The sequence below is a fragment of the Pristiophorus japonicus genome, chromosome 5 (genome assembly GCF_044704955.1).
Source record: "Pristiophorus japonicus isolate sPriJap1 chromosome 5, sPriJap1.hap1, whole genome shotgun sequence".
NCBI lineage: Eukaryota > Metazoa > Chordata > Chondrichthyes > Pristiophoridae > Pristiophorus > Pristiophorus japonicus.
Genome location: NC_091981.1, coordinates 97,336,170 through 97,360,008, shown reverse-complemented (window position 1 = coordinate 97,360,008; position 23,839 = coordinate 97,336,170). Strand labels below are relative to the sequence as shown.

At 44.8% G+C, this 23,839-nt stretch overlaps 1 protein-coding gene across 1 annotated transcript in view; it reads left to right on the top strand.

Moving 5' to 3' along the window:
* The first annotated feature begins 7,473 nt into the window (after positions 1-7,473).
* Positions 7,474-23,839, top strand: part of dnah5 (dynein, axonemal, heavy chain 5) — a 457,249-nt gene continuing 440,883 nt past the window's right edge. The window contains 4 exon segments of the mRNA XM_070880791.1: positions 7,474-7,514; positions 7,630-7,764; positions 9,568-9,652; positions 14,213-14,367. Coding sequence (XP_070736892.1) covers positions 7,512-7,514; positions 7,630-7,764; positions 9,568-9,652; positions 14,213-14,367 — 378 coding nt within the window. The 5' untranslated portion in view covers positions 7,474-7,511.

Sequence of the window (23,839 nt, the reverse complement as noted above, 5' to 3'; positions counted from 1 at the left end):
ATGCTCACACGATCCCCTTCTGCGTATATGAGCTGGTTATCAAACCCTTGCATGTGCAGTACCCAACAATTGCGGCCTGCACCATGGACCATGCTTTCCTCAGCTCAGTAAGGAGGTCATTGTTGATGAAGATCTGTTGGTGGCTGAGGGGAGGGTGGGGGAAGAGAAAGTATCGAAAGCGGGAGAGAAGAGATCAGAGGGGAAAGAGAAAGGGAATCAAAAGGGAAGGGGAGAGACAAGAATCGTAAGGGTAGAGGGAGAGCGAAACAGAGGGGGAGAGAGAAGGAATCAGAGTGGGGGGAGAGAGAGAGAATCGGAGGGGCAAGAGAGAGAGGGAATTGGAAAGAGGAATGGAGGAAGAGATAGGAGGAGAGAGGATCGAAGGTGAGAGAGAGAGAGGATTGGAGGGGAGAAGGTCAGAAACTTGATGGGGGGAAGGTTGAAGAGCACAGTGGGGATAGGGGAAGAACATGATTCAGGTCTAAAGGGGGAATGAGAGCGAGAACGTGATCCAGGTGGTAAGACAGATCATGTACTTCCAAACTTTAAACCTGCACCACAGTCTCCCTCGCCTTCTCCCTGGACCTGGTTGATTTCTCGGAAAGTTTGGTGCATGTGTATCAAGTGTCACTATTTACCCAATAAAGCTGTTAACAATCTGTGACTCACACACAATGCCCTATCTATAGGGCAAGGGTCGGGGGGGGGGGAGGGGGAAGGTCAGGAACTTGTTGCGGGGAGGGGGGGGGGGCGTGCAGAAGGTCATGAAACTGGGGAGGGGGGAGGAATTTGGGCAGGGGGAGAAGGACAGGAACTCAGCGAGGTGGGGGAGAATGTTAGGAACTTGGTGGTGGAAGGTCGGGAACTTGGACGGGTGAGTTAAGAAACTTTGGCGGGGTGGGGGTGCGGGGTGGTGGGAGAGAGGTCAGGAACTTGGACAGGGAAAGAAGATAAGGAATGTGGGGAGGGGGGGAAGGTCAGGAACTTGGGTGGGGGAGAAAGTCAGGAACTCGGAGGGGGGGAAGGTCAGTAACTTGTGAAGAAGGGGTTGGGTGGAGGACATGTCTGGAACTTGGGCAGGCGAGAAGGTCAGAAATTTGGGGGGCGGTCAGAAACTTGGGGGATGGGAGGCAGGTTAGAAACTTGTTGGGGACGGGAGAAGGTCTTAACCTGTGAGGGTGAGTCCTGTCTGTTCTACGTGAGCTCTGTTCTATTGGAGCCCTGGCAGTCAGAATCGCTCAAATTACACTTGCAAAGTACTTAATTATTTTGGCAGGCAGGATCTAATTACGCATTCCAGATAAACTGCTGGGTGTGTCTTGTCCTCCAAGGGGACCAATCAGGAATCTGGTGTTGGAAATAAATTTGCCCTTAAAATAACACCAGCAAGAATTTATGTGAATTCTAACAGGTGTGCCAAAAATAGTAGAGGTACCAAAACCATAAACTGGTAATTTCATTCAGGGAAACTATTAGAATAGCTTTTATGGGAAACTGAAAAGTTTACACTAATACAGTACAGGATTCTTTTCTGAGACTGATGAGGCATGTTGTGGGGAAACAGCAGAAAAAAATGAAAATAAGAAAGAATTGCATTTGCATAATGTATTTCACAACCTCAGGGCATCCAAAAGCACTTTACAGCCAATGAAGTACTTTTGAAATGTAGTTATTGTTATAATGTAGGAAACACAGCAGCCAATTTGCACACAGCAAGATCCCACAAATAGCAATTTGATAATAACCGGATAATCTGTTTTAGTGATGTAGGTTGAGGGATAAATATTTGCCAGAACACCGTGGTGAAATCCCCTGCCCTTCTTCAAAATAATACCATGCGATCTTTTACGTTCACTTGAGTGGTCAGACAGGGCCTCGGTTTAACGTTTCAGCAGCAAGATGGCACTCCTGATAGTGCAGCACCCCATTCAGTATTGCACTGGAGTGTCAGCCTAGAATATGTGCTCAAGTCTCTCGTGGGACTTAAACCGACAACCTTCAAAGTCAGAGGCGAGAGTGATACCAGCTGAGCCACGGATGTGCTATAACTGACCTGGGAGTTGTTGATGCAGACTATGACGGATGTGGGATTCTTTCAATTTGGAAAATATTTTCCTGTTAAACCTTTATGGGTGCAGGAACAGAAGTACATGGGGTTGTATATGTACAAATCATTGAAGGCGGCAGGACAAGTTGAGAAGGTTGTTGAAAAACATATAATATCCTTTGCTTTATTAATAGAGAAATCGAGTACAAAAGTTGTGTTAAACCTTTATGAAACACTGGTTAGGCTTCAGCTGGATTATTGTGTTCAGTTGCACACAGCAAGGTCCCACAAATAGCAATCTGATAATAACCAGATAATGGCCCTGAAATTCCGGCCTCCGAGGGTCCGTATGGAGTGTGTATGGTCCTGGGAAGGCATCGGAAAAGCCGGTTTTCGGCGCACAATGTGCATGCGCTAAAAACCGGCTTTTCCGATCTGTCTATTTTCTGGCTTGACAGATGGCTGCATCTCGGGGAGAAGGACAGTCCCACGGCAGAGATCTCTTGCCCTGCGAATGTCCTTAAAACTCTTGTGCCTGGTAAAGCAGGCGCATAGCCTACTTTTACCAGCGTAAGAGTTTAAAAACACATCAAAAACATATAAAAATAAAATTTTAAAATACATATTTATGTTAAAAACCCTGCCCACTCAGGTAATTTTATTTAAAACCGTAATTAAAACTTAAAAAAAAAATTGGCAAATATTTTTTTTCAAAAACATTTCTATCAACTTTAATTTCTATAATGTATTTATGTGAGGTGTTTTTTAAAAGATTTATGTGGTGTTTGGGGGTGTTTCTCATTTATAGTAATAGGAGTTTCGGACTTCCTATTATTATGAATGAGAAAATACTTTACCGTGATTGGGTGTCCAGGCCCACGTGACGCCTACAGACGTGCCAACATGAACGCACTCCGTTGCGCAAGAAGAGGAGGCCTCCGGACCGGGATCTCTGGCTAGCGTTCGACCAAAAGGTAAGTGCGCATCTTTACTCCTACTTTTAGTCGAACGCCCGCGGGAAGAAGAAACCAGGATTTCAGAGCCAATCTATTTTAGTGATGTACGTTGAAGGATAGGAAAGATGTCAAAGCATTGGAGAGGGTGCAGAAAAGATTTAAGAGAACGGTACCAGGAATGAGGGACTTCAGTTACGAGGAGAGACGGGAGAAGCTGGGGTTGTTCTCCTTAGAGCAGAGAACATTAAGAGGAGATTTGATAAAGGTGTTCAAAATCATGAACGGTTTTGATAGAGTAAATAAGGAGAAGGGTTGGTAACTAGAAGACACAGTTTTAAGTGATTGGCAAAAGAACCAGAGGAAACATTTTTTTACACATTGAGATGTGATCTGCAATGTACTGCCTGAAACGATGGTGAAGCAGGACAGGTTGAATAGCCACCTTCTGTGCTGTATTATGAATCTATGAAACCTTTATACTTTGAATTTAAACTGGAACTCTGTCAATTTATTCTGAAACAATGGGCCCAAGTTTCCACAGGATAAAAAACGGGCGCCCCTCCGAGCTGGGCGCCCGTTTATCGCGCCTAAAACGGCGCCAGAAAAAAAACGCGCTATTCTCGAGCGCTTTGCGGCTCCTTGTCTGTTTGGCGCGGCGATTTTGTAAGTGGGAGGGGGCGGGTACTATTTAAATTAGTTTTTTTCCTGCCAGCAACGCTACGCGTGTGCGTTGGAGCGTTCGCGCACGCGCAGTGTGAAGGAAACATTGGCACTCGGCCATTTTTGTAGTTCTTTGTAGCTGTTTAATTTTTGAACATTTTTTAATAAAAGCACATTGCCATCAGCACATCAGCACTGAGGCTACCCTTCTCACTGTCTCCTTCCCCTCCCTCCCCTCCACGGCAACAAACCACTGTCTCCTTCCCCTCCCTCCCCTCCGCAGCGGCAACAAACCACTGTCTCCTTCCCCTCCCTCCCCTCCGCGGCAACAAACGGCGGTTTCCTCCCCCTCCCTCCCCTCCACGGCGGCAACAAACCGCTGTCTCCTTCCCCTCCCTCCCCTCCACGGCAACAAACCGCTGTCTCCATCCCCTCCCTCCCCTCCAGGGCGGCAACAAACCGCTGTCTCCTTCCCCTCCCTCCCCTCCGCAGCGGCAACAAACTGCTGTCTCCTTCCCCTCCCTCCCCTCCACGGCAACAAATGGCGGTTTCCTTCCCCACCCCCCGCGGGAACGAACGATGGCTGAAGCACTTTCACACAGGTAAGAAGATGGTTTATTTAATCTTTTCTTTGCTTATAAATGTTTATTCAGGTTGGATTTATTTGTATAATATTTGTAGAAGTATAAATAAGGATTGATTGTAGAATTTAATGACTTCCCTTCCCCCTCCCCCCCCACCTCGTTCTGGACGCCTAATTTGTAACCTGCACCTGATTTTTTAATGTGTAGAGCAGGTTTTTTCAGTTCTACAAAAATCTTCACTTGCTCCATTCTACTTTAGTTTGGAGTACGTTTTCACTGTGGAAACTTTGAAATCAGGCGTCAGTGGCCGGACACGCCCCCTTTTGAAGAAAAAATTCTGTTCCAAAGTAGAACTGTTCTACCTGACTAGAACTGCAGAAAAAAAAATGTGGAGAATTGCGATTTCTAAGATAGTCCATTCTCCACCAGTTGCTCCTAAAAATCAGGCGCAAATCATGTGGAAACTTGGGCCCAATATGTTACCATTTTTTTAAGGCCTAAATTTAAGCAATACACAACCCTGACTGGACAGCAGTTGCTAACTCAAGGAGGCATGACTCTTTTTGTTTATTGGCCAAAAGAAATCTACCACGGTGAAGGTTGTTTAACTACTATCTCCGTTTTGTGGTATGATAATGTGGGCAAGTTTTCCACTGTATGAAGAAACAAAGCTTGTTTTCTGTGAATGTTACAATCATTCTTCTTTTCTGTGTCTGACGGCAAATGTGGCAAGCCATTACTTCCACTGTTTTACTTCCAGCAGATCATGCTCTGATTTGTTAGCATAACAAAGGTCCCTTTTTATGTGGGCAGATTGTTAGCCTAACGAGGGAGGTCTCAATCATTAGGGGATGGAAATTCCATAAGATCTAGTAAGTATTTCTGTAAACAGTGGTGGGTTTGCCATCCACATCTCTTAGTTATTTGGGAAAAGAAATAATTAATACATTTAGAATCATAAAATCTTAAAGCATAGAAGGAAGCCATTTGGCCCATCATGCCTGCACTGGCTCTGTGAAAGAGCTTCCAATTAGTCCCACTCCCCTTCACTTTCCCCATAGCCTTGCAAAGTTTCCCTTGTCAAGTACTGTATATATTCAATTCCCCCTTTGAAAGTTACTATCAAATCTGCTACCACCACCCTTTCAAGCAATGCATTCCAGATCATAACAACTTGCTGTGTAAAAAAAATTCTCCTCATCTCTCCTTTGGTTCTTCTACCAATAACTTAAATCTATGTCCTCTGGTTACTGATTCTCCTGCCAGTGGAAATGTTTTATCCTTATTTACTCTATCAAAACCCCACATAATTTTGAACACTTATATTACACCTTCCCTTAATCCTTTCTGCTCTCAGGAGAACAATCCCAGCTTATTTGGTCTCTCCATGTAACTGAAGTCACCCATTGCTGGCAGCATTCTGGCCTGTTGAGAAAGAACCAGGGGTCCTTTAAAGAAATTGTCCCTAACTTCAAAGGAAGTGAGGAATATATCTGTGGAACAGCCCGAGGATGTTTAGTTCATTCAGTTTAACTTTATTTTCTATGTCACAGCAGTGAGAGGCAAGTTTAATTTTAATTTCATAACAACTTTGTTCTAAGTTAAGTATTGGATTGCTGTGCATCAGCTGATTAACTTGCTTCTGTAAGAACATCTTGTACCACATTTGACTGGTTGTTTAGCCTAAACTATATGGGCCAAAAATGTTTCTCCACGTTGACAAGTTAAGGAGCATAATGGGCTCTGGTGTGAAATATCTTGGTAAAAGGGTAATCTTAAATCTTGCAAAACACTCCATCCATAAGACTCTAAATTTTTGTTCACAGTGGGTATCGTTCTGCCTTGGCAGAGTGTCCTGTTGCTGTGAGCGCAGATAAAGGATGTTAGTAGTAAGTCTGAATTGCAACACTGACAGAGTCTTAAAAAAATGTGGGAAAAAGTTCCAGAGGTAAATTACCATTGGCATTCTCCTGCACATCCACTGTGACTTCTGCGGAAGAGCTGAAAACACCGCAGCAAAATGGTGGATGAAAGGGAACCCTTTGCAGAAATGGACCCCCTTTTTTTTAGCATATTCAACAATGTGATGATTGTGTAAATTCACCCTCCCCAAGACTGACATGTGCATTTTTGTGATGTAGTATTGATGTGTAGTTAATCACTTTTATTCTAAATAATGTTTTATCATTTTGAATATAACTCTTAAAATGTTCTGTAAGTTTTAGAATTAAGCTGCTATGATATTAACACTTATTTTTGTGAATATGACCATAAAATTGACTAAATGCTATGTTATTCATCCTTCTCCCATTTAGACATAACCATGGGCTTATAGGGTTTTGTAATGATATATTATATATATCGTGACAAAGATACAATATATATTTATGATGATTATACCATCATGCTGGTTATGGGTACTTTAACACTGTACAAAGGTGCTCCCTGACTTCTAAAGTAAGAATGTACAAAATTTGTATATTTTAAAATTTAGCAATCTTTTTGCTTCTTTTGGTAGCTAATAATGAGAAGCATCTAATTACACACCACTGAATGTTCCCTCTTTGTTAAAAACAGGCAATGTTTGCGATCCAAGAAAATGCATATGATTTAACTGAATCATCATCCTTGCTGTTTTGCTGTACTTTTGAACTATCATATGTAGGTTGTATATTGTAATGAGAATAGGTGTCAAAACCATCAGATAGGTACAATCATATAATTTTAATCAAGGAGAAGGATATAAAATTCTTGGGGCTAGAATTTCGCCGACTTTGCGACTGGGTTTTTGCCATGATTTGACCCCTCTGCGGCCAAAACCCGATCGATGGGATCTTCAGGCACCTTTTTGCGGAGGCGCTTCCATGTACTGCCGGGGAGAGGTGCGCTGACATGAAACGATGTGCAACGCCGTGGATTGCGTTACTGTCGTACTTTCGGTACTCTCCGCCGTGCCCAGAATAGTGACAGGTCAAACCTGTCGGTATAGCCCTGCCAGCAGCGGTAAGTATGAAGACCTGCAAAAAAGATAAGTTAAAGTTTTTATTTTTAAACTCTTTTTCAGCAATTTAGTGGGCAAGGGTTTTGTGAATGATTTTTGCAATTTTTTTCCCCCCGCCTCTCCCAAGGCCTCTTTCGCAGCGCTACCGGCCTCAGACTAAAGTTGCCGAAACTCGCAGTTTGTGCCGTGAACCCTCATGCAACGCCGAGTTTACCGAGAAGTAAAGGCCAAAATTTAGGCCTAGAAACGGTAGTGCAGCGAAAATGGTAATATTAGCTTAAAACTACCATTTTCGCCGACAACTGAAATTCTAGCCCCAAATGTTAAACATTGTTGATTTTGTTTGCAAGTTTTGTAACTGTACAATTATATCTCTTGTAGCAAAAGCTAAAAGAGGAACGAGAAGCTAAGCGGGCTCAGCTGGACGGTAGACATGCCTACATGTTGGGGGTTGTGGCGTCATGTCTTGGACTGGAGAAAGCAGAGGTGGAAGATGCCATTCTAGAGGGTTCCCAGGTAAAACTAAGCATTATTGAAATGTTTTAAGCTAGCAAGAAAAATAAATTTCAAGACCTGGAATATGATTTCTGATGTTTGCCACAGTCTTGTAGCACGATCCCTATGCTACAACATGTATGGTCAAGGTCCACCCGATATTGGACCCGGGCCTCTTTTAATGGCAGCTCGCCAGATAAGAGAATTTAAATTTTGAATCGCTGCGTCGCCGATAGTGGCTCTAAGGTCGGTCCAATGAGTGGGTGGGGGCAATCAGGAAGGGAGTGGTGGGAGCTGGCAATGGTCTTCGGAGCTACAGTGGAGCTGGCAGGAGCAGTTGGTTAGGCTGCAACTAGACCACATTTTACTTGACACAGCATGTAAAACAGGCGCAGACTGATCAAATTTCTAGCCCATGATATTTACACTATTTACCTACTTTTACAAAGTTTGCTTAAAATACAAGCACCCTGTAATAACTCCTAGAAAGTGCTTAGCGCCTCCCGTTATTGCCTCCGGAGGACGACAAAGGGGCACTAAGCACTTACCGAGAAGATCGACTCCTGCTAAATTCGGTGGGAGGTTTGTGGCGGCGATGGGACGTTGAGCCCCGATCTCCTTCGCCGTGCGCCTCGTCGCGGTAGCCCCACACCCGAACTTCGGTTCCGCCCCTGGCATGTCAGTGCAGCATTGAGGGAGTGCTGCACTGTTAGAGGTGCTGTCTTTCGGATGAGATGTTAAACCAAGGCCCCATTTGCCCTCTCAGGTAACCGATCGCACGGCACTATTCGAACAAGAGCAGAAGAGTTCCCCCCGGTGACCTGGCAAATATTTACCCCTCAATCAACGTCACTAAAACAGATTATCTGGTCATTTATTTAATTGCTGTTTATAGTACGTGGCTGTGTGCAAATTTGTTGCTGCATATCCTATATTACATCAGTGACTATTCTTCAAAAGTACTTCATTAATAGTAAAGCACTGTGGGACCACCTGAGGTTGTGAAAGGTGCTTTATAAATACAAGTCTTTCTTTGATTCTTGACATGAGTGAAGAGGAACTGGCTAATTTACTGTGGTCTCCATCACTAATGGAATAAACAATGGCCCTGAATTTGCAGTCAGAGGCATATCTCCGGAGTACGCCTCCAACCCGCGAAATATTTCCATACTTACCTCCTAGCTCCACAGCTACTAAGAGTTCCCTTCTTGGGCCTGCGGGCGTACATCTGTGGAAAGGCCCACCGATCCCAGTGGCACATGCGGTTCACAGGCCTCACTGGGATGACGTGGGCCCAGTCAACCAATCCAAAAGGGGAATTCCTATGATGCTTTTGGGGATTCCATTTAAGCATATGAGAAATCCCTAAATAAATAAGAATTCACTTAAATAAAAATAAATGTTCCCATGTTCAAAATTAATTAAAAGACCCTTTAATTAAGCATTTAAAACAAAAATGTAATTGTTTGAAAAATAAATGTAAACATTTTAAAACGGGCCAAAATTTACCAGAACTAATTTTAAATGTATGTGTCTGTTTTAATCATTTAAAATGTTTTAACATTAATTTTAACACTTACGCTGGTAAAAGAAGGCCTTACTTGCAGGGCCATTCAGAAGGCTTCCGACAGGGTATGCTGTTGAAACCACTGTAATTTCAGGCCCATTGCTTTAAATTTCTTAAAAGTGTCTTCGGGTTTTTAAATGAATGTGACTTTCCATTTGTTAAAATTGTGTTTGGGAATACCTAGCTCAGAATATGGTCTTACACTTTCATTTACAACTTACAATTTTTGGCATCAATGGTTTCTTTTAATTTTACAGATTGAACGCATCGATTCATTTTTTGCTGTGGGAGGGCTTCCTCACCTTATGTTTTATTATCAAGAAGTGGAACCATCTGAGACAGGTAAAGAAAATAAATAAAAGATTAAGTGAACTAATCCTGTCCCTCACTATGTTTGTGTAGTGATTCAGAGGTCAAAAGTAAGCCTTTTTATATACTCTGTTTCGGTATTACTGATAAGATACATTATCTTAAAAAGCCATCCAAGTGACATTGTTGCTAAGCTGTTGCCTAGCACTAAGGTTTGATACTTATTGTTCTTGTACGAAATAAGAAGTATTTGTCATTGCACAGCTCTCTGATAGCTTGATACAATTTGAGCACGTATTCAATTAACTGAAAGTCTGTAATGTAATGATTCACTGGAAGCCTGCATTGCTATCTGTCACAATGAATGATTCCTTTGCTGGGGTACAGTTCCATGTGCACTGGTTATCCTGTGCTGTCTTGTCTTAAGTGACCATTATTCATTTGTGAGCCTTGACAGTGATATTAAGCAAGCTATTCGACCACTGGAGGTATTACCACAGCTCAAGCCCAATTCTGTCCTTGCCCAACTTCCATCCATGTGAACATCGGTGAATTAATAGTGGCCAGGAGCAGCAACATTGGTCAGTTTTCCTCTTCCAAAGCCAGAGGAGCTGAGGCCAATTGTAGTACCCTGACCAGTTTACAATTTTAAAGGGGGTGCAAGAACAGAGAGACCTGGGGGTGTTGGTGCACAAACCTTTGATGGTGGTAGTACAGGCTAACAAAGCAGTTAATAAAGCATACAGGATCCTGGGCTGTATAAATAGAGACATAGAGTACAAAAGCTAGGAAGTTATGCTAAACCTATAGAAAACAGTTCGGCCCCATCTGGAGTACTGTGTCCAATTCTGGGCATCACACTTTAGGAAGGATGTGAAGGCTTTGGAGAGGGTACAGAAGAGATTTAGTAGAATGGTTCCAGGGATGAGGGGATTACAATTACGCGGATAGATTAAAGAAGCTGAAGTTGTTCTCCTTAGAGCAGAGAAGGCTAAGAGGAGATTATATAGAGGTATTTAAAATCATGAAGGATTTAACTGGAGTAAATACTGAGAAACTGTTTCCAATGGCTGAAGGTCGATAAAGAGAGGGCACAGATTTAAGGTGATTGGCAAAAGAACCAGAGGCGGCATGAAGGAAAAACATTTTATACAACCATTGGTTAAGATTTGGGATGCACTACCTGATAGGGTGGTGAATACTGTTATTTAAAAGTTTTTCCAAAGGTTTCCAAGTTGTTTAAAAGTTTAAAAGTATTTCCAAATTGTTTAAAAAGTTACTGAGGTTGATTAAAAGTTTAAAAAATAGATTAAGAGTTGGTTAAAAGTTGATTTAAAAAGTCTAAAATGTAAATCAGTAGTAGATTATAAAAGTTTTCCCAAATTGTTTTAAAGTTTAAAAGTTGATTAAAAGTTTAAAAATTGATTAAAAGTTTAAGATGTAAGTTAGTAGTAGGAATTCCGGCCCCTCGAAGAAATTACGGCAGCTTGGTCCCTTTGGATGGTTCAACGCCGGCCCCAGAGTCCCTTCGGCTGGTTCAGCGCTGGTCCCGGAATCCCTTTGGCTAGTTCAGCGCTGGTCCTGGAGTCCCTTTGGATGGTTCAACGCCGGCCCCAGAGTCCCTTCGGCTGGTTCAGCGCTGGTCCCGGAGTCCCTTCGGCTGGTTCAACGCCAGCTCTGGAGTCCCTTCGGCCAGTTTTAAAAAGTCTTGGGATGTACAGAAGACACCTCAAGTTGCTGGAGATATATCACCAACGATGTCTCTGCAAGATCCTGCAAATCCCCTGGGAGGACAGGCGCACCAACATCAGTGTCCTCGCTCAGGCTAACATCCCCAGCATTGAAGTACTGACCACACTCAATCAGGCCAGAAATGAGACTCCCTAAGCAAATGCTCTATGCGGAGCTCCTTCACGGCAAATGAGCCAAGGGTGGGCAGCAGAAACATTACAAGGACACCCTCAAAGCCTCCCTGATAAAGTGCGACATTTACCACTGACACCTGGGAGTCCCTGGCCGAAGACTGCCCTAGGTGGAGAAAGTGCATCCGGGAGGGCGCTGAGCTGTTCGAATGTCAACGCCGAGAGTGTGAAGAGGTCAAGCGCAGGCAGCGGAAGGAGTGTGCGGCAAACCAGTCCCAGCCACCCCTTCCCTCGACGAATGTCTGTCCCACCTGTGACCGTGTCTGTGGCTCTCGTATTGGACTGTTCAGCCACCAAAGAACTCACTTCAGGAGTGGAAGCAAGTTTTCCTCGATTCCAAGGGACTGCAGATGATGATGATGATAAATACTGATTCAATATTAGCCTTCAAAAGGGAATTGGATAAATACTTGAAGGAGAAAAAATTGCAAGGAATTGGAGAAAGCGGAGGAATGGATTGCTCAGTGAAAGAGCCAGCACCGACTCAATGGGCCAAATGGCGGCCTTCTGTGCTGTACCTTCTGGCCTGTAGATCCCTGGTTTCTCTCTTTCCTTTCTTGAATAGTGGGGTTACATTTACCTTCCAATCCGCTGGGACCATTCTAGAATCTAGGGAATTCTGGAAGATCACAACCAATGCATCCACTATCTGTGCAGCCACCTCTTTTAGAACCCTAGCCTGTAGGCCATCAGGTCCAGGGAATTTGTTGCTTTTAGTCCCATTAGTTTCTCAAGTACTTTTTCTCTGCTGATATTAATTACATTAAGTTCCTCACTCTTATTAACCCCTTGGTTCCCCACTATTTTTGGGATGCTTTTTGTGACTTTTACTGTGAAGATAGATCCAAAATATTTGTTTAAAGTCTCTGCCATTGCCTTATTCCCCTTTATATTTTCACCTGTATCAGCCTCTTAGGGACCAATGCTTAATTTTTATACTCTTTTCCTTTTTACACACGTGTAGAAGCTCTTACAATCTGTTTTTACATTTCTTGCTAGTTTACTTTCATATTCTACTTTCTCCCTTTTGTATCAATTTTTAGCTAATCTTTGCTGGTTTCTAAAGCTTTCCCAATCATCAGACTTACTACTATTCTTCGCAACATTATAAGCTTCTTTTAATCTAATACAATCCTTAACTTCTTTAGTTAGTCACTTTTCCCGTGGAGTTTTTATATCGCAATGGAATATATATTCGATGAGAATTTTGGAATATTTCTTTCAATGTTTGCCACTGCTTATCTACCATCATACCTTTTAATCTAATGTCCAAATCTACCTTATTCCCCTCATACCTATGTAATTGGCTTTATTTAAGTTTAAGACTCTAGTTTCCGATTTAAATATTTCATTCTCAAACTCAACGTGAAATTTTATCATATTATGATCACTCTTCCCCAGAAGATCTTTTACTATGAGATTACTAATTAACCCTGCCACATTGCACAATACAGGATCTAAAAAAGCCTGTTCCCTGGTTGGTTCCATGATGTATTGCTCAAGGAAACTGTCTCGAATGCATTCTGTGAACTCGTCCTCCAGACTACCTTTTTGATTTTCCCAGTGTATACGAAGATTAAAGTCTCCCATGATTATTGTATTACCTTAGCTGCAAGCTCCTGTTATTTCTTTATCAATACTCTGTCAAACAGTATAGCTACTGTTTGGGTGCCTATAAACTTCTCCCACCAGTGTTTTCTGCCCCTTGCTATTTCTTATTTCCACCCATACTGATTCTACTTAGGATCTTGGCTCGGAAGATCACTTTCTTATGACTGTCCTTATGTCATCTCATCTTTTATTATCAGGGCTACCCCCCTCCTTTTCCATTCTGCCTGTCTTTTCTAAACATCAAGTATCCTGGAATATTTAGCTGCCAACATTGGTCACCTTGCAACCACGTCTCTGTAATGGCTGTTTGATCAAAGCCGCTTATCTCTATTTGTGCCACTAATTCATCTATCTTGTCATGAATGCTTTGTGCATTCAGATAACGAACCTTTAATTTTAACTGTTTACCATTATTCTCAGCTTTAAACTTATTTGCTGTTGCACTTTTACCATTAATCTCTCTGTCTCTTCCTGTTACACTCTGGAGATCTTTACCCAAATTGCTACACTGCTCCATTGCCTTGACGTTACTCTTTACATTTCTAAATTTCCCCTCACCTGACTCCTCCCCCACCCTTTTTAGTTTAGAGCCCTGACTGCCAAAGTTTATGAGGTCCTGGGGAGATCACTTCATTGGAGTGTTGCTGGTGGGTGTCCTTGCCATGAGAAATGCATCTCAGGCATTTGGCATTGGGGGAGACTGGGAATTCTGGGGTAGGCTGCCTACACTGGGATGGGGGAGGAGGTAGGCAGGGCATCTGTTGTAGTCCCATTGACCTTCTTAATAGAGGGATAAAGTTAATTCAAAAGTTTTGAAATCTTTGAGGGTCCAGGTTACAATTCAGGCTCAGACCAAAGGTGGGCTTCACTTGCACCAGCCAGGACTCCATTATGCTGATTCTCAGATCAGAGCTGAAGAAACTCTCCATCTGGGAGCCTCCCTCTTTAGTAGGGGCCCATGTTTGGGGCTAATGTCCAAGTAGAACATAAACATAGAAAAGTTAACAGTTGTCAGTGAATATTTTGATAAATTTATTCATTTCTTTTCTAGTGCACATAGGCCTTCTTGGAGCAGGGACAAATCTTAACACAGGACGAAACAAGAAACCTCAAATATTTCTAACTGAGGGGAAAGATGTGGCACTCACTGGTGTTTGTATAATCTTTCTACGAGCTAGTACTTCCAAAGCAATCACTGTAGACAATGTACACAAGGTAAGAAATTGATTCCACAAAGCACAGATTATGATTTTCTTTTGGGTAACACTTTCATCCTTCATGGTACATTCATCCCATTCCACTTCTGCTCCCTGTGCCATGCCTTACTTATAGCTAGTTGGGCAGGCAAACTGCTCACAGGCCTTGATCAATGCTGCTTTCAGATCAGCTAGTTGGAGGCTCTTATGAGCAACCCATGGAAGGCGATTCAACTGATTTTTGCTACTTCCTTGCGGGAAGGTGACTGACATCTGCACAGTGCCTCCTCGTGGCGAGAGAACAAAGATTGGTAACTTTGCATGGGAGGTTGTGGCGAATCAACTTATGTCCTCCAAATTTGGCATTAGTTAGAAAGCAGTAAAATGATGGTTTTCAGGGAAAGTTATTACTTCTTTTGAAAACAAAAGTGTGCTGTTGCGACAGGTAGAGAACCACACAACGGCAATAAATATGGCAATAAATACCATAGCCCTGGGCAACGCAAACCTTTCAATGCACTCCTTAGAGATTCTCGTATTGCTGCTGATACCGGGAGTCTTTACTCATCTGTTACACTTTTAGTTCATAATCTTATGCCACATGATAGTAACGTAAACCCTTCATGTAAACTCCCCAAACCATATTCACGGCCAGCCCCTTGACCTTGCCACCTCTTGTGGCTTCGCTACTCCCAGCATGTCAATCACAGATAAGGCCATCTCTGCCCACTTCCTCGTATCGCTCTCCATCAACATCCCCCCCACAACCCTACCTCCTTCTGTGTCCGCCCCTGGAAAAAACTCTCTTCCAACTCTCATACAAGTATACATCAACTCTCAACTGTCCAGTCTTTGGCCCTCCATTCACCATGACATGTCTGCAGCTACCGATCTGCTCAATCACACCCTCACCACCACCTTTGATGGTCTAGTCCCTGTTAAAACAATTACTCTCTCTCATCCTGGCCATTCCCCCTGGTACAGCCCTGATTTTCACTCCCTTAAGTCCTAGGGACATAGACTTGAACGGATATGGCGGACAACTGGTTTAGCCATTCACCGCCAGATCTGGTTGGACCACATAAAGCACTATCGGGTCCTACTATCATCTGCCAAAATCGCTTACTATTCCAGAATCATTCTGGAATGTAAAGATAAACCCTGCCTTCCATTGTCCACTGCTAACCGTCTTTTTAAACCCCTCTCCCCAGTCTCCTTGGTCACCTCTGACAATATGTGTGAGGAGTTCATAGACTTCTTTGTCTCTAAAATTGAGACCATCTGTTCGGCTGCCTTTGCCTCTTCCCTTCCTTTCCCTAGCCCACCGAGCCAAACTTCCTCTAACGAAGCCCTCTGCCCTAGCCCCGACCTCAAATCTTTCTCCAGTTTCTCTCCGAAATCCCCTCATGACCTTTCCAAACTCATCCTGGTCCATGAGACCCACTCCCTGCTCCCTTGACCCTTTTCTCACCAAACTGCTGACCACCCAACTTCCTTTTCTGGCTCCCATGTTAGCTGACATTGTTAACTGTTCGCTCTCCACAGGTACTGTCCCCCTCTCCCTCAAATTTGCCGACATCACTCCTCACCTCAAAAAACCAACCCTCGATCCCTCTGTCGTTGCAAACTACCACCCCATCTCCAACCTCCCTTTCCTCTGCAAATTCCTTGAACGTGTTGTCGCCTCCCAAATCCGTGCCCATCTTTCTTGCAATTCCATGTTTGAATCCCTCCAATCTGGTCTCCGCGCCTGCGACAGTTCAGAAACAGCTCTCATCAAAGTCACAAATGACATCCTTTGTGACTGTGACAAAGGCAACTATCCCTCCTCGTCCTTCTTGACTTGTCTGCAGCCTTTGACACGGTTGACCAGTCTATCCTTCTCCAAAGCCTCTCTACTGCCATCCAGCTGGGTGGGACTGCACTTGCCTGGTTCGATTCTTGTCTATCTAATCGTAGCCAGAGAATCACCTGCAACAGCTTCTCTTCCCACCCCTGCATCGTTACCTCTGGTGTCCCCCATGGATCTATCCTTGAAACCCGCCTTTGTTACCTCTAGATTTGACTATTCCAATGCACTCCTGGCTGGCCTCCCACATTCTACCCTATGTAAACTAGAGGTGATGCAAAACTCGGCTGCCCGTGTCCTAACTCGCACCAAGTCCCACTGACCCATCACCCCTGTGCTTGCTGACCTTTCTTGGCTTCCAGTTAAGCAATGCCTCGATTTCAAAATTCTCATCCATATTTTCAAATCCCTCCATGGCCTCACCCCTCCCTATCTCTGTAATCTCCTCCAGCCTCAAACCACCTTTCCCCCCCCCCCCTCCCCTCCCGAGATGTCTACGGTCCTCTAATTCTACCCTCCTGAGCATCCCTGATTATAATCGCTCAGCCATTGGTGACCGTGCCTTCTGTTGCCAGGCCCCAAGCTCTGGAACTCCCTGCCTAAACCTCTCCGCCTCTCTATCTCTCTTTCATCCTTCAGGATGCTCCTTAAAACATTGCTCTTTCACTTGCGCTAATTTCTACTTACGCGACTCGATATCAAAATTTTATCGCATAACACTCCTGTGAAGCGCCTTGTGATGTTTCACTACGTTAAAGGCGCTATATAAATACAAGTTGTTGTTGTAATGTGTCCTTTCGGAGCCAATAAAAAATAATTTGATAGCAATTATATTGAGAATACACAGAAATCCATATGATATGATCCAGCAGAAGCTGAATAATCTCATTAAAAGCCCACAGAGTCTAAGGGCTGGATTTTAATTTTGCAGTGTGCTGGGGGGTAGGCAGGTGTGTCCAGTGGCCCTCAGGAAACCTGGAAGTAAGTGCAGAGTGTCTGTCAGTGGCTCTTTAACCCAGCCACTGAATTAGCATATCAATTCTGGGTTTCACAATCAATTAGCATGAGCGGGCATGCAAAGTGAGTACAGTGGCACATTCACCTACATCCTGATGTGTATCAGCCCAACACCCTCACTCTGCCTTCTCAAGCCTACTTCAGCACATCACTCCTCACACCAACTTACTTTGCAGGTACATTCATCCATTTCTTTCTATGCACTTTCTCACATCCCCATCTATCCATCCACCACTGACATTGACCCTGATCCTTATGCAATGTCATACCTCTCTCTTATAGTCAAAAAATGCTCTCCATCCATCTGTTCAACATATGCCATTACTCTCACTCATAGATTTCTTCTTACCCTCCTTGCAAGAGAAGAGAGCAAAGAACACTAGAAAGGGTACAGAGTAGATTGATGAGGATGTTGCCAAGACTGGAAAACTTTAGCTATGAGGAAAGATTGTGTAGGCTTGGGTTGTTTTCCTTGGAACAGAGGAAGCTGAGGGGAGATTTAATTGAGGTGCATAAAATTATGAGGGGCCTTGATAGAGTGAATAAGAAGGACCTAGTTCCCTTAGGAGAAGGGTCAATAACCAGGGGACATAGATTTAAAGCAGTTGGCAGAAGGATTAGAGGGGAGATGAAGAAACATTCCTTCATCCAGAGGGTGGTGGGAGTCTGGAACTCGCTACCTGAAAGGGTGATAGAGGCAGAAAGCCTTATCACATTTAAAAAGTACTTGGATGTGCATTTAAAGAGCCGTAATCTACAGGGCTACGGACCTAGTGCTGGAAGGTGGGATTAGGCTGGGTTGCTCTTTTTCGACCGGCACAGACACAATGGGCCAAATGGCCTCCTGTGTTGTAATTCTTTTATGATTCTATGAGGTATGCAGTTGTGAGCCTAGAGAATGAACTGGTTATGTGTAGTGTGATTGTTAAATCTTTGTTAATAAACCAAGTAGTTCTTAATAGCAATGTGTTGCTATGAATTCTTAAGTAAAGAACCCATGAAGCAAATAAATTACAAGGTCCTTCAAACATCCCACAGGAGGTGCCCCAGGAGGTCAATGACAACTCCTCAGAGGAGGTCACTCCCTCTGACGGTTCACCGTCACAGGACTTCTGCAGATCATGCACCAATTCAGATACTCACACTTGACAAATAGTTGGGTTTTCACCTGGTGACTCACACGTCGCAAGTGAGGAAGAGCAGATGGTGGAGACAGGGACAGCAGTGAAGAGTTCACATCAGAGGCTGCAGGGCACTCCAAGCTCTGCTCTGCGGTATGCAGATGCTGCATCTCGGAAGCCGTTGATAAACAGGATATTTCTGGAGCAGCATCAGAGAATGTGCGATGTACTGGCAGACATTCCAGCTGCACTGTGCACTCTTGCACAGTGATTGGAGGAGTATGCAATGAAACATCAAACGTGACAATCAAATGAGTGCATGCAGGCCTTCACCAATGGCTTACACACTTTGAATGCCACCTTAAATAGGATGAAAGTACCCTAGCCTTGGCCACTCATTGCCACATTGATCTACAGCAAAGAGCTCTCTAGCTCATTGCTATCATCGAAGTGTGGCTGGGCCATAAGAGGAATGATGGTGAAAGGGGACTCTGCTCAAAGTGCATCCACTTCTCACCGATTGCCCGCCCTATGCTCCCTCCCCCAGTCAGTACCCCACATGCTGCCTCATGCCTCAATGCCCGAGTCTGCCCCTGCACAGGTGCAGGTGGAGCAGTCTCTGCCGGGGCCCTCACAGGCTCCGAAACACAGAGGATATCGGCCAAGAGCATCTCAGTAGTCAGAGCAGGGAATTGAGCAGCCTGCCTCTACCTCTGCTGAAGCCACGGGGATTTCACTACATACAAGTGCTAGGTAGAGGAAGAGTAATGACTTGTAGTTATGCAAGGGTATGCATATGGGCGTTTTACACAATGTTAGATTGGTAAGTTTCTGTGTTATTTTTGAGCCACTTTCCCCATTTGACTATTTTTGGTTGCTGCCTGGAAAGTGGCCTTTCCATTTGTGATGAATAGTTAAGGCATGAATTGAACTGAGCAAGAGGGGGTTGTGAAAGGGATACTTGGTTGTTTTCAGGACTGTTTTGTGTTAGTGTCATTGGGATGGGGAGATGGTGGAAAATGGCTTTAGCATGTGGTTGTCAGATAGGTAGACTGGTGGAACCTAAGTGAACCTTGCAATGGTGAGGGCATCCCGGGCAGTAATGTGCACCACTGGTGGTGCATTGCCTGCGTCACCTTCTACCTCCTCATCTTCCTAGGAATCGTCTAAAGAGGCTCTGTGCTCTCCGCTTTGTTCCTTCTGCAGGTCCAAACCTCGCTGTTGTTCAGTGTTGTGCAGAGTGCAGCACACCACAACCATTCAGGAGACCTGGGCTGATGCGTACTGTAGGGCGCCTCTAGATCTGTTCTGGCACTTGAAGCACATCTTCAGCATGCCGATGGCTTGCTCAATGACACATCTGGTTTTCATATGGCTTTCATTGTATCGCTCTTCGGCCTCATTGTTAGGGTTCCTCACGGGTGTCATCAGCCATGTTTTAAGTGGGTATGCCTTCTTTCTGAGCAACTAGATAGTAAGTCTAAATCAAGGTGCGAAGAGATTAGGGAGGGTGGAATGCCACAGGATGAAAGCACCATGGCAGCTGCCCAGGAATCTTGCGCACACCTGCATAAACATCTTTTTGTGGTTGCTCATCAGCTGCACATTGATGCAGTAGAAGCCCTTGCGGTTGATGAACACTCCTGGATGTTCTGGGGGTGCCTTAATTGCCACATGCGTGCAGTTGATGACAGTCTGCACCTGTGAGAAGCCAGCCAGAGTCGCAAACCCGAGCGGCCAGTCATTGTGACTGGCGTCATCGCAGGAAAAGTGTACATAATTGCCGTCCCTGTCAAACAAATATTTGTGGGCCGTCGCCTGCTGGATCCTGCAAATGACTTCAGCAGAGTGCTGGAAGGACCCAGAGGCAAAGATGATGAAGGCGGTGGTTGTAATAGAGCTCCCCTCGTGGACTACTGCTCCACCTAGTGGACTACTCTGGTAATGCAACTACTGCTGCAGATAATAAAAGGGCATGTGATATAGTCACATGACGACAGTCGGCGTCATCTTGTATAGTGTTTTAGTGATGTCGTAAGAATATATCACATTGACAGTGTAGGATAGGATAATCAGATTCCCGAGCTGAAATTTTTGTTGGTGGATGTTTCTGTCAACCAACAGAGAGATTTTGAGAAGTTCTTTCTTTTGCAGCACAGTTAAAATTAAAAAAAGGTAAATTACAAGCACATCTGAACTGAAGAGTCCAGATGGCCACATCTATGGGAATAATAGGCTGCGTAGGTGTATTCCATTGCGACTGAGAGACCTTCAGAGCGTATGTGGAGTGACTTGAAACTTTTTCACTGTGAATAGTATCGTTGAGATCCCCGACGATGGAAACTGTAACTGGGAGGTTTTAAAAAGAAAATGGGCTATTTTCTTGACTGAAGCAGGCCTTGTGGTGTATGAAACCCTGAAATATTTGTTTGTTCACGACAAACCAAAGGACACGCCACTGACGGAGATTAGCATTATAGTCCTGAGTCCCTGGAAACTGCTGAAAGTTATTGTTTTGGAAAACAAAATCAATTAACTGACTGGAGCATCAGTGAGTACATTGTAGCATTAAAAAAACTATCCATTCATTTCGGAAACCTTCAGGACCGAGCATTATGTGACCGTTTTGTTTGTGGGACGAAAAATGAAGCAATCAGAAGAAGTTGTTGACAACCCCTAACTTTCTTTTGATTTAGCTTGTCAGAAAGCTATGTCGACGGATATGGCTGACCAGTTGTCCCGAGAATTTCGTGCCATTTCCAGCCGTCAGATGTCTGAGGTTAAAAGTAAAAGGCAATTGGGCCCCGAGGCCTCAGCAACTGGCCAAGGTAACAACACATTGAAGTGGTACTATCGGTGCCTGGGACAACAGATTGGCCTGGGTTTTTATCTGGTTTTTGCTTTTCCCAGGAGATCACATGGCTCTAGTTGGGGTGGAGTGTAGAATGTTTCAGTATAAGGGCTGTCACAGTTGTGTGAGGCGGGTGCTCTTTGCCTTTCCATCATTGTTCATAGGTTTATATGTAACCTTCAGGGCTGCTGACCGAGGGCCGTGCTGCTCTTTTTCGGCTGGCATGGACACGATGGGCTAAAATGGCCTCCTTCTGTGCTGTATATTTCTATGTTTCTATTGCGCAAAGCTGTCCATATGTGAAGACAGAGTGTTTCTTCTGCAAGAAAACTGGACATCTTGCAAAGGCATGCCAACTGAGTAAACCAATGTTCAATGCTATAAGTAGAAATCGCCAAAGATAACATAGCATTGAAGAGAAACAACAGGACAAGGAGGTTTTAGAGATACATCATCATAGGCAGTCCCTCGAAATCGAGGAAAACTTGCTTCCACTCTAAAAGTGAGTTCTTAGGTGACTGAACAGTCCAATACGGGAATTACAGTCTTGTCACAGGTGGGACAGACAGTCGTGAAAAAAAGGGTGGGTGGGTAGTCTGGTTTGCCGCATGCTCCTTCTATCTGCTCTTGCTTTCTGCATGCTCTCGGCATCGAGACTCGAGGTGCTCAGCGCCCCTCCGGATGCTCTTCCTCCACTTAGGGTGGTCTTTGGCAAGGGACTCCGAGGTGTTGGTGGGGATGTTGCATTTAAATCAAGGAGGCTTTGAGGGTGTCCTTGAAACGTTTCCTTTGCCCACCTGGAGCTCGCTTGTCGTATAAGAGTTCCGAGTAGAGCGCTTGCTTTGGGAGTCTTGTGTCAGGCATGCAAACAATGTGGCCCACCCAACAGAGCTGGTCGAGTGTGGTCAGTGCTTCGATGCTGTGGATGTTGGCCTGATCAAGAACACTGACGTTGGTGTGTCTGTCCTTCCAGGGGATTTGCAGGATCTTGCGGAGACATCGTTGGTGGTATTTCTCCAGCGATTTGAGGTGTCTGCTGTATATAGTCCACGTCACTGAGCCATACAGGAGGGCGGGTATCACTGCAGCCCTGGCGCACTGGAGGCAGCGTTAAACCTCATCATTGATGTCTGCCCTTGCTGATAATAGGCTCCCAAGGTATGGAAAGTGGTCCACGTTTTTCAGGGCCGCGCCGTGGATCTTGATGACGGGGGGGTGCAATGCTGTGTGGCGGGGTCAGGTTGGTGGAGGACCTTTGTCTTACGGATATTTAGTGTAAGGCCCATGATTTCATACGCCTCATTGAATTGATCCAAGATGGCGGATGGGATAGCAGCTCCCTAGGGAGCTCTCCCTGAACAATCCTTCCCTCTGGCCATCTGCTGCCATCCTTCAACTCTCTTTCCCTCCACCTTCCCCTCCCACTGTCTAAGCCCCTTCTGGCCCTAACTTCGACCCCCCCCAAAGCACCTTCCTACCCCTAAAACCCGTGCTGCAAGGGCCCACTGCCCACCCCCATCCCCCAATCATGACTCACCTTTCAAGTCGACCTCTCTACTACCAAGGGCCCCCCAACTGGATTCTCGCTCTGCACTGGCCGACTCAGCTGCTCCGGTGATCTCAGCTACGGTGAGCCTTTGACCAGCTCCGATGACATTTGGGCCTGCAACCCTCCAACGATGCTTGGGCCTGCTACCCTCCGGCGACATCCTGGTCTTCTTTCGCGATACACGTCATCAGGAGCACGAGGGTATCTAACAGCGATTAGCGAAGTATAGGTTGAATCTCCCTTATCTGGAACCCTCTGGACCCGGCCTGTTCTGGATAAGGCATTTTTCCGGTCAAGGGATGGTCACGTTAAATGGGATGGTACAGGTACTGAACAACGGGATATCAGGGCTGGCTGGCTTGGTGCTTGGAGTGTGGCAGAGAGATCATGGGGGGGCAGTGGATCGCGGGGTCAGGACAGCGATTGCGGGAGTCGGCAGTGAGGAAGGACTTCAATTTGTTCATGTCGGAGTTCTGCGCACACGCCACCCGGTGCTGGGAATGGTTCTGGACGAGGGGTGGTTCTGGATAAGGGATTTCTGTAGACATTGCAGGAACCAGGATACCCATGGAAATCGACACTGGTGCATCTGTGAGCGTAGTACCAGAATTGCTATATTTTAACAACTTGCGTGATTTTTGACTGGAGAAATCGAAGATAGAGCTGCGAGGCTACTCAGGTGAACCATACCGGTGAAATACAAGGATCAGTTTCAGAGCTTGCCTCTCATAGTAGTGGCAGGAGACAAGCCTGCCTTGATGGGTAGAAATTGGTTTGGATCACTGAAGCTGGATTGGAATGAGATTTATCGTGTTGAAAGGAGATTTGAACTGAAAGATGATGTCATCAAGCAGTATTCGAAGGTGTTCTGCAAAACAGGCAGTTCTATCCAAGACTCCAAGGCGAGTGTCAAGAGTACAGAAGGGCGCAAGATCAGTTTACTGCAAGCCTCGTCGCGTGCCATACGCACTCGAGAAGAAAGTTGAGCAAGAACTCAAAAGACTAGCGACTAAGAACATTATCTCAAAGGCAGATCTGAGTAATTGGGCTACACCCATTGTTGTTGTACCTAAGTCAGATAGTACGGTAAGGTTGTGTGATGAT